The 11445-nt window shown below is 37.5% G+C and overlaps 2 protein-coding genes across 3 annotated transcripts in view; one reads left to right on the plus strand and one right to left on the minus strand.

The window, feature by feature from the left end:
• LOC141404970 (uncharacterized) overlaps positions 1-11445 on the plus strand; it is a 1496028-nt gene that overhangs the window by 379744 nt on the left and 1104839 nt on the right. The gene's annotated exons all lie outside the window — the stretch shown is intronic.
• The window catches only part of LOC141406044 (uncharacterized), a 50059-nt gene that overhangs the window by 23732 nt on the left and 14882 nt on the right, over positions 1-11445 (minus strand). The window contains exons 2-5 of the mRNA XM_073991055.1: positions 4324-4483; positions 3637-3773; positions 3055-3189; positions 2530-2829 (exon numbers count right to left, since the gene is read on the minus strand). Of these exons, the coding sequence (XP_073847156.1) occupies positions 2530-2829; positions 3055-3189; positions 3637-3773; positions 4324-4483 (732 nt within the window). The remainder of the gene's footprint in view (positions 1-2529; positions 2830-3054; positions 3190-3636; positions 3774-4323; positions 4484-11445) is intronic.

Below are 11445 nucleotides of genomic sequence, written 5' to 3' on the forward strand. Positions count from 1 at the left end.
TCAGAAGACATCTCCCAGTCTTTTCTACATGTGACTTTTTTACATATCGGAAGATATCTTCAGATCTTCAAGTTTTCTTTATAAAGCAGTGGTCTTGAGGTCTTCTTTCAACAGCGAAAAACCTCTTGAGGCCTTCTTAAGACGGCAGAAGAGATCTTCAGGCCTTCTTTAAGTAGCAGAAGACATCTTCAGGGTTTCTTTAGACAGAAGAAGATATCTTCGGGTCTTTTCTAGACAGCAAAAACATCTTAAAGTGTTCGTGTAACGGCAGATGATATATTCAAGCCGGTTTAAGACAGGACAAGACCACTTGAGGTCTTCACAGCGTGTCTTATTTAACAGCAGAAGACATCCAGAGGCCTTTTTACACCCCAAAAATATCTTCAGGTATTCTTTAAACAGCAGAATCCATCTTCAAGTCTGCTTCGAAAGCAGAAGACTTCTTGAGGTCTTCTTTTAACAGGAGAAGTCATCTTCAGCACTTCCGTAGACAATAGGACACAACTTAAGGTCTCCATTAGAAAGCGGAAGCCCTCGTCAGCTTTAGGCAGCCAAAGACTTATTTAGATTGGGGTTAGAGTGCAGAAGACATCTTCCAGCCTTCTTTAGACAACAAACGTCTTCTTCAGGTCACTTTTAGACAGCAGAAAACATCTACAGGTCATTTTTAAAGCAAAATACCTACTGCGGTCTTCTTTCAAAAGCTAAAGACATCTTGATACCGTCTTAAGGCAGCAAAAGCCATCTTCAGGTCTTCTTTAAGCAGCAGAACACATCTTTAGGATTTCTTAAGACAATAAGAAACTTCTTCAAATCTTCTCTAGGCAGAAGAAAACATTTTTAGATCTTCTCTAAACAGCAAAACACATCTTCGGGTCTTTCCTAGACAGCAAAAACCATCTTGAGGTCTGCGTATTACGGCATATGACATCTTCTGGTCTGTTTTAGACAGAAGAAGACCTCTTGAGGTTTCCTTTAGACATCAGAAGACATTTTTCGGTCTTTTCTTCACAGCATGTCTTCTTTAGGTAGAAGAAGACATCCAGGTCTTCTATAGGTAGCAGAAGACATCTTATTTAGACATCTTCGGGTCTTTTCTAGACAGCTGACGTCTTGAGGTCTTCATATGATGGCAGATGGTATCTTGTAGACTTGTCTAGACAGCAGAAAACCTCTTCAGGGTTTATATAGATAGTAGTAGACGTCCTGAGGTCTTCTTTTACACAACAGAAGACATCCTAAGGTCTTCAGCGGAAGCCCTATTCAGGTCTGCCTTAAAATGCGGAACATATTTAGGCCCTCTTTAGCCAGCCGAAGACATATTTAGGACTTCTTTAGACAACGGAAGACTTCTTTAAGTAGACAGCTGAACACTGCAGATGGTATCTGAGGTATTTTTAGACAGTAGAAGACCTCTTCAGGGTTTTTATAGACAGAAGAAGGAGAAGACCTCAGAAGGGGTCTTCTTTTGACAGCAAAAGCCATCTTCAGGTGTTCTTTAGACAACTGAAGATATCCTAAGGCCTTCAGCGGAAACCCTCGTGAGGTCTGCCTTAAAAAGCAGAACATATTCAGGCCTTCTTTATGCAGCCGAAAACATTTTTAGGAATTCTTTAGACCGCAGAAGACTACATGAGGTCGTTTAATATTACAGAGTGTATTTTTCGGTGTTCTTTAAGCATCGGGAGACCTGTTGAGGTAATTTTTAGAAGGCAAAAGGCATATTCTGGTGTTCTTTAGAGAGCGAAACGCCTCTAGAGGTCTTCTTGAGAAAGCCGAACACACTTTCAGGTATTCTTAAGGCAGAAAATAACATGTTCAAGCCATCTTTAGGCAGCCAAAGATAAGACTTCTTTGGACAGCGGAAGACTACTTGAGGTCTTCTTTAGACTACAGAAAACATATCTCGATCTTCTTCAGACATTGGAAAACATCTTGAGGTATTTCATAGAAAGCAGAACACATCATCTGGTCTTCTTTGGAGAGCGGAAGGCCTCTAGAGGGCTTCTTTAGAAAGCAGAAGGCATTTGCAGGTATTCGTTAGGGAGAAATGACATATTCACGTCATCTTTACATAGCAAAAGACCTCGTCAAGCCTTCTTCAGAGAGCAGAAGCAATCTGTATGAATTCTATAGCCTGAAGAACCCATATCTATACACCTCAAAAGGTATTCTGTCTATAGAAGACGTCAAAAAGTCAATCTTTTGTAAGTCCAGGATGGGATTTTAATGCCTTAAGACTTCTAGAGGCCTTCTTTAGAAAGCAGAAGACATTTTCAGGTAATCGTTAGGCAGAAAATGACATATTAAGGTCGTTCTTATACAGCAAAAGACCTCGTCAAGCCTTCTTCAGACAGCAGCAAAAATCTTTAGGAATTCTATAGCCTGAAGAACCCATATCTATAGACCTCAAGAGGTGTTCGTTCTATAGAATATGTCAAGAAGTCAATCTTTAGTGACTCTAGGATGGGATTTTAATGCCATAGATAAATCACTTTTTGAATGTTCAAGAAGGGGTTTTATACTTACCTTGTGGTATAATATCCGGATTCTTATCAATGCTATCGATACTGCTTGTCACATGACAATTTCCACGACCATTGTGCATATCATGGCTGTTGTGCAACGAACCCAATCCGTTATTGTTGCGTCCTTGGGCCGTGGCAGTACCATGCATATAATTGTTACGATCTCTACCCGATGAGCCACGCATTCGCACAATTATGACAATAATGAAGGCTACCAAAATGATGCTGACAACAATACCCACTAGTATACCCAGAAATGGACGTATATCCTCAATGACGGGAGCATAGGCCAAAGAGAGATCTGTGTGGAAAGAAAAAGAATTGAAACACAACATAAGTGAAGGTAAAAATACGGGTGTAGATAAGTTTAATTGTATATAATTAATCAAAATTAAAACCCCTTCCTCAACCCAGCTTGATCTGCAAAGTTTAAAAGAACACATTTGTAAACAAAGTTGCATAAATTTTATTAAAATATAAAAAGTGCATAATAATTATTCAAAAAAATGAAGCCACAATTTCTTACTTTTCTTATTGGATTTTGGAGGTGGTGGTGTTAAATTATAAGGTGTACAAGGAGTGGTGGTACTTGAAGTGCTGAGAATAGTCACATTAAACAAAGGCATTGTTGTAACGAAATGCTTTTTGTAAGTAATCAAAACTGAAAATATTTTATCAAAAAATATAAAGATTTTTAAAAAAGTACAACAAAAACAAAACATTTTCTTAGCAGGGCTGGGAAGTAGGGAGACTCCTAATGACTCTTGGACTCTTGGACTTTAACATTTAAAACCAATTTATCATTGTCCCAGCCCTGCTGGTTCCTAGTGAAAGCAACTAAAAGTTCTAAATCTACAGCATGCCAACTACAAAATATTCTACTCGTTTTTAAAGGATTTAAATTCACATCACAAAAAGACAAAATTTCCACTTCTCCTCCGACTTGCCAAGTTAACATGGCATGAGGAGACCGACCACCAATTCATACTTGTACAAAGTTCAGAAAATGACAAGTTTAGCACAAAAAACGCAAAAAGGCATACAAACTACAACAACTACTACTACAAAAGACTAGTAACAACTGTAGATATTTTGTTTGTCCACAAACCTGTCTGCTTTTCAGGATCCTTAAGTGTATAGACTTGCAGGATTGTGGCATTACTGCGTCCTTTGCTATTGTGAGCTACCAAAAATACATTATAACCGGCACCTGGAATCAGGCCACGCACCTCAAAATAAGGTGTTCTAAATTTTTGCAAAAATGTTGTCGTTTGCCGAGCGAACAAACAGCCACAAACGGGGGGTGATGAAGATGAGGATCGGTGGAGGTGATGATGAATGGTGGTTTTGCAGTAAGTCAGGCAATGCAAGGAAAACAAATGCAGATAGCAATTTGCATACATTTTTCCAAAAAAAGGGGGGAGAAGGGAGACGCACACCCATCGAAATGTAGTTGAAGTAGCATGATTTCATGGTAACGTTATTTGAAGTGACAGGAGTTGTTGTGTGCGTGTGTGTGTGGCAGGCAGTTGTCGTTGTTGTACGCAATCACCATTGTAATGGTGTTTGCAATAACATTGCATGGCATTTCCAAAGCAAAAGATTGTCCGGATATAAACCGATATATAAGCCATTTTTGAAAAATGATGCCAACAGGAACAGCAGCAGTCATCAGACATTTTGAAAAGAGAACGATAAAAAAGAAATTTGAGAAATTGTTTAAAATTTTAAAATGTTTTTTCTTTCTGGTTTGCTTTAAAAAGTTGTTAGTTTTTTGCATGTGAATGCTACTCACTTAGATTTGTAGATTTTCGGATGCCTTGTGGTACCATTCACATAAACTTCCATGATAAAATCTTGCTGCAGACCACCATCGAATCCTTCGATACACTCAATTTGAAAGCCCGTTGAAGTTTGATTTAATAGGGTACAGTTTACCAAGGGATCGGGTTCACCTGTAATTGAGAGAAATAAAGGAAGAAGGAAAGAGAATAGAATCATTGCATTAAATAAACACGAATTTGATTATTAATTCATCTACCCTATAGAAACTTGACTCTGCGTTTGGAACCCTTGATGTTGAATTAAAACTCCCAAAAGACATAACGTTTTTAAAATCCTTGGATTCGAGATCTAGATATTAGGGTTTTGGGAAATCACATAGCCACAGTTTTAAGAATATTTGCAATAGATTTCCAATTCCCTAAAAAAGTCATGATTTTATTGCCACTGGATCTAGATCCTTAAAAGACTATGCATTGGAGGGTATATTAAGTGAGTAGTTTGTAACGCATTAAAATAATCATTTGCGACCATATAAAGTCCATATATTCTTGATCAGGATAACATTCTATGTCGATATAGCCATGTCCGTCTGTTGTAATCACTCTAGCATCCGCTACGATTGAGCTAGAACGCTATATTTTTGCACCGGAGTGTCTTTTATCTATAGGCAGTTCTATTTCGATGATGGGCAATATCGGCCCACGTTTTGGTATAGCCGATCATGTAACGGTACCTCCCGATTTTCGGTATATTGATGATATTAGCTATATTTGACCGAACAACCTGTAATGACGCTTGAGATTCCCAAATGTCACATAATATCTCCACTAGGGTTATGACTTTTTGACATTTTTCCTCAAAAATGATTTCCTGTAGCAAGGATCAATGAACTTTTGCCTATTAATCACTATGCTATCGTTTATTCCATAGAAATATAAAAAAAGTTCACGCACAAATGGATTTTAGAAAAATAATTTTTTCAAAAAATATATGAAATGAGAAAAAATTTTTTTTCAAAAAATTATTTTTTGTTGCACGAATGAATAAATATAAGCCTACTAATAACTATAATAACGTTTATTTCATTCAAATATTAAAAAAGTCGCGAAAAAAGTCACTTTGAAAAAATTTTAATTTTTTTGTTTTTTGTTAAAAAATTATATTTTTGAATAAAGGCGTCTACGACATTTTTACGATTCTCAGAATTGAAGAAAAATAGTGAGAAATAAATTTTATGTCATTTTAATTATCTCATGTGGCTCTAAAGTTTATTTTCAATTATATATCTGTTTTCAGTGACTTCAAAAAATTGTCCATAATTTTGATAAATTCAAATTTTAAAATCATTTTGTGCGTGAGGTTTTTTCACCGAATCACCTTATAATTAAAATTTTATGTAATCTTATGGCAAAACTCATCACGCTATGATACAGGGATATGAGGTTGTAAAAAAGTCATAACCCTAATCTCCACAACAAAAATTTCGGTATAGCCCCTCCCCACCCTCCTGATTTCCGGTATTTTCATAATTTTAGCAACATTTTTTGAGCAACCTACCTGTAATTTAAAAATTGAGGTTCGCAAAGCTCGCAAAACATTTTCATAAAAAATGTTCAACATAGGTCCATGTTTCGGTATATCCCCATAGGACGATACCTCTCGATTTTCGGTGTTTTAGGTTTTTAGCAAACATTTTGACCGAACTACCTGTAACTTGACGTTTGAGGTTCCCAGATTTCACAAATTATCTTCACCAAAAATTTTTAATAAAGGTGTATGTTTCGGTATAGCTCCCATATAACGGTACCTCCAGATTTTCGGTATTTTGATGATTTTAGCTATATTTTTCGACCGAACAACCTGTAATTTGACGTTTGAGATTCCCACAGGTCACAAAATATCTCTACCACAAATTTTCAACATAGGTCCATGTCTCGGTATAGCCCCCATATAACGGAATCTTCAGATTTTCGGTGGTTTGAGGTTTTTAGCAACATTTTTTGACAAAAGTACCTGCAATTTGAAGTTTGAGGTTGTCACAAAACTACTCTAAAAAAAAAATTTTAAGATAGTTCCACGTTTCGGTATAGCCCCCATGTAATGGTATCTCCCGATTTTCGGTATTTTGAGGGTTTTAGCTACATTTTGTGCCCAAACTACCTCTAATTTAACATTTGACGTTTCCAGTGATCACAAAGCATCTCCAAAAAAAAATGTGTTTCGGTATAGCCCCCATATAACGGTACCTGCAGATTTTCTTTATTTTGATGGTTTTAGCTATATTTTTTGACCGAACAACCTGTAACTTGACGTTTGGCAACATAGGTCCATATCTCGGTATAGCCCCCATATAACGGAACCTTCAGATTTTCGGTTGTTTGAGGTTTTTAGCAAAATTTGTGGAACAAAATTCCTGTTATTTGATGTTTGGAGTTCCCAAAGGTCACAAACTAACTCCACAAAAAATTGCTAACATAGGTGTTCGTTTGAGTATAGCCCCCATATAACGGAGCCTCCCGATTTTCGGTATTGTTAAGGTTTTAGCAACATTTTTGACCGAACTATCTGTGGTTTGTCACTTGAGGTTCCCAGAGATCACAAAAAATCTCCACCAAAAGTTATCAACACTGTCAGTCCGTGCTTGGGTATAGCTCCAAAATAACGGTACCGCCCCACTTCTTTCTTTGTTAGGGATTTTAGCTAATTTTTTTTAGCCGAGCTAGGTGTAACTAGAAAAAAATTCTAAAAAAGTTAGGTTTGGCGGACGTTTGGAATCGACTTGTGGTTTCCTAAATAAGGCACATACTGAACACTCTCTAAATTAAGAGACAGATTTCCAAGCTAGATACAATTTCAGGTGCCTTGGAATCGAATTTTAATGGAATTTTTAATTCCCTAAAGTAAAGTAAGTAGCTTAAATATCCTCGGAAGAGACTTATTGGATCCCAAATATTTAATATTTTAAGGAGTTTTGGAATCCTCTCCTAATTTTCTAAGAACGCCCTTGGAATCAATTATTCCCTTAAAGAAGGGTGTCCCGTTATTAAATTCTAACCTGATAACGAATTAAAATGCTAACAAATCCCCGGTATTAGGTATGGTGAATTCCTGTTACGTTATATATGGAGACGGCTCGAACAACTTGCAAGAGGTTTAAATAGAAAAACACGAGCTCTGTAGATGTAGACCAAAAGGTCTACAAGGTGTTCTTGTCGGAGACCACAAAGCGTTTTCAAAGAACACCACAAAGTCATCCATTTAAAACCACTTCTTCTCATAAAACGTTCAAAAATTTTCGCAGAAAAGGCCACAAGGTGTTCTCATAGATGTCAACAAGGTCATCTCATAGAAGATGACAAGGCCTATTTGTGGAAGACCACAAAATCATCCCAACAACAAGGTTTTCTCATAGCAGACAACAAAGTCTTCTCATAGTTAGCCATAAATTGTCGTGTTACAGAATATCACAAAGTCTTCTTATAGAATGTTACAAAATTAACTCATAGTAGTCCAAAAGGTCTTTTAAAAGAGGACCAGAAGACCCTCTTTTTGTAGAGGACCGGAAGACCCTCTTCTTACGGAGGACCAAAAGGTTTTCTAATAGAAATACCCAACGCCTTCTAAAAGATGACCACAAGACCTACCTACCAATAGAAGATCGATCACAAGATGATCTCATAGATGACCACAAGGTAGGGTTTTGGGTTTTCCTGGTTTTTATCATTCCCGGGAAACGGGAATCATAAAATCGCCATTCTCGGGAATCCGGGATTTCCCTGGAAATTTAAAAATACGAGAGTGGATCAATACAACAATACTTCTGACGCTTCTAGGGGCTTTTTGAGTTTTTGAGCTAATTTCTTAGGAAGTATGGATTTGGCCCGAAAATTTGTACCGTTTTATGTAGGGTCGCACACATAACATGTTGCCAAATATTTGAAAGACAGAGTGTGGGTTATTTCTCCTTTCGACGGTTATCTTACGTACTACCTACCCTATGTAGTTGGTACCTGCAGGCTTTTTCTGAGATTTTGGGCCTTTACCTCAGGAAGAGTCGACTTGCCCTCCCAAAAAAAGTTGCGCCGTCGTAACTCGACATTCAAGTAGAAGTTTTTGGAAAAAAATTCAATACTTCTCCAAAATTTTGTGTTGGAAGTACCCGAAGGGCTGGACCGATATAGTCCATATTCCAACCTCAGACATGACTAGATGAAATAATACAATGTGCAAAGTTTGGACCAATTAGATACTTCCTACGGGAATTATCTTTCCAATTTTCCATTTTAGTTGTTGCCGTCAAGGTGTCTTGGAGCTTTTAAGACATTAGCTCAGGAAGTAAGGACTTGCCCCCGACAAAATTTGTACCGTCGTAAAGGGGGCCGTAGAGACAAACTGCTGAAAAAATTTCAAATCGTGATAATTAGTGACAATTGTTGAACTTTTGTGGGGAAGGTACCGGAAGTATTGGACCGCCGGTATGGTCCATCTTGGAATTTAAACTAAGTTTGAAAAAAATCTCGAATGTCAACTTTTTGACCTGATCGGTGCCTTTGTTCGTGAGCACCAGCCAGCCAGTATTTAGCCCAATGACTGAGGGTATAAACATGGGACTTTAAATAGAAAATATTCTTTCGCACTTAAATAGAACAGAATGAAAATCGTTATAGTCCATGTTTTCGGTGCGGCTCTTATAACTTTTTCCCTGAAAACATTTTGTAGATTAAAGTTTTTTTTCCAAATCTTTTGTAATTTTTTGATTCTATAAAATCTAATCGAATTCTGATTCTATGATATGAAAGTGACGGGCATGGTTTATTCATACATTCAATATTAGTTGTGATAAATGTAAAAAGATATTTCCCGATTTCCCGAGAAATATGGTTTTGTTTCCCGGGAAAATTCCGTAACCAAAAGACCGACAATTCCCGGTGCGGGATTTCCCTACCCAAAACCCTACCACAAGGTCATCTCATAGAAGACTACAAGGACGCTCCAAAGAAGACCACAAATTTGTTTGTAGAAGAATGTCTTCCTGCAGGTGGACGTCTTCTATGGGAAGACTATAAGGTGTTCTTATAGAATACCACAAAGTTTTCCAATAGAAGATCACAAGATCTCCTTACAGAGGGATGTAAGGATTTTTTATACAAGACCACAATTTCTTTTTATAGGAAACCACTACGTCCAGCGACCAAGACCCCTTCTTATAGAAGACCAGATGATGAATTTATTTTTATAGGTTATGTTCTGAGGGGAAAACACGAGGGGTCGTCTCATAAAAGACCAAAGAAGACCGCAAATTCTTTTCATATAAGATCACAAGGTCTGCTTATAGCAGGCTACAAGCTTTCCATAGCACACAACAACAAGGTGTTCTTATGGAAGACCACTAAGTTGTTTTTATAGAAGACCACTATGTTTACCCAAAGAAGACCACAAGTTCTTCTTAAAAAGGGACTAGGTCTACGTCAAGCGACCAAGGCCCCTTCTTATAGAATAGCCCATGATGAATTTCTTTTTATAGGATATGTTCTAAGGGGAAAATACGATAGGGTTTTCTCATAAAAGACCAAAGGTTCTACTCAAAGGTTCTATTCTCCCAAAGGTTTCTCAAAGAAGACGGCAAATTCTTCTCATATAAGATCACAAGGTCTGCTTATAGCAGGCTACAAGCTTTCCCATAGCACACAACAACAAGGTTTTCTTATGGAAGACCACTAAGTTTCCTTATAGAAGACCACTAGGTTTACCCACAGAAGACCGCAAGTTCTCCTTAAAAAAGGGGACTAGGTCTTTGTTGCGAAGACCATACGATTTTATTTTAAAAAAGGCCAGGTGGTCTTAGGGAACAGCTGAACTTCTTCTTAAAGAACACCTCTAGGTCTTCTCATAGAAAACCACAAGGTATTTCCCAAAGTTTCCTAAAAAAATGAATGGTCCCTCTAGAAGAGGTCCTCTAATAGAAAGATTTTTTGATGACAACAAGGTTTATTTATTGAAAGTCACCTTTGACGATCAGGGATTACTTGAGGAAAAATCTATCATACTTCTCCTTCTTTTTGTGTATTACGGACAATTTTGTTCACATCTAATACCTAGTACGTAGGTATTTGGATATTATGGTCTTATCATGATGAGACTGATTTTTCGGAAAACTTTCTTGTCATTTCAATATCGTTGATTGCTGTTGTTGTTTTTGTAGCAACCACTAGGTTGTGGCAAACTGGAACTGCATCGTCAACATATGGACCGGTAAAATCTTTGTCTCCTCATGAAGATGATCTACTGGTGTCAAGAGGAGGCACCCTATTGCCGACCTCAGACCGACATTCTAGCAGGTTTTAATATTCGTCCACTGCGTAGTGCTAACATTTGCCTATCGCACTAACACCACATAGCATACCACAGACCGACCGATTGCTTTGTAAGACGTCAACAAGGTATCTTTGTCTGCATCCCAACTGCTGGCTTCCAGCGACTTAACACTCTGTTTTTACGTCTGATCTTGTCGCAAATTGTTATGACTTGCGCGGACATGCTATCGAAGGTTACACTTAATATTAGGGGTATTTAGTTGTCGGAATTAGGACACCTTCGACCAATATGATTATGGGAAACCTGATTTCATCCGCACCTGTGGTAAGCAGTGTGACAGTGGATGCTCTCTAGAAGCGTTCACATTTAAAGAGCGATTTAAAGCAATTTCAAACTCCCCTACACAATCTACGTTAGTAAGAGGCTGTACTGGAGAACTTTGTAACTGTTATTCATAATTCCTTTAGAACATCCTTAATACAATTCCCCATCCTTCATCATTGTTTATTAAAAACATCACATGAAAAATTACAAAATGATGATAAAGAAAAAAAGGACAGAAACAAATATTGTTTTCACTAGATTGTTCTTTTTGTTATTATGTGATGTTGCCGCGACATTAGCATAGTTGACTTCCGCATCCGGTGCGAATATGTCTATACATACAAACAGCCACGAATATGAAATCCTGATAAACCGGAAACAAAACACACACTCACAAAAATTACCAGAGTATAAACAACCAAACAATGACAACAAACATCCTTAATGGAGGAAGTAACATTAAGGTTCGCGATAACGATTAATGTCACGCCAT

This window comes from Musca autumnalis, unplaced genomic scaffold (genome assembly GCF_047663935.1).
Source record: "Musca autumnalis isolate F117 unplaced genomic scaffold, ASM4766393v1 scaffold_5, whole genome shotgun sequence".
Classification (NCBI taxonomy): Eukaryota; Metazoa; Arthropoda; class Insecta; order Diptera; family Muscidae; genus Musca; species Musca autumnalis.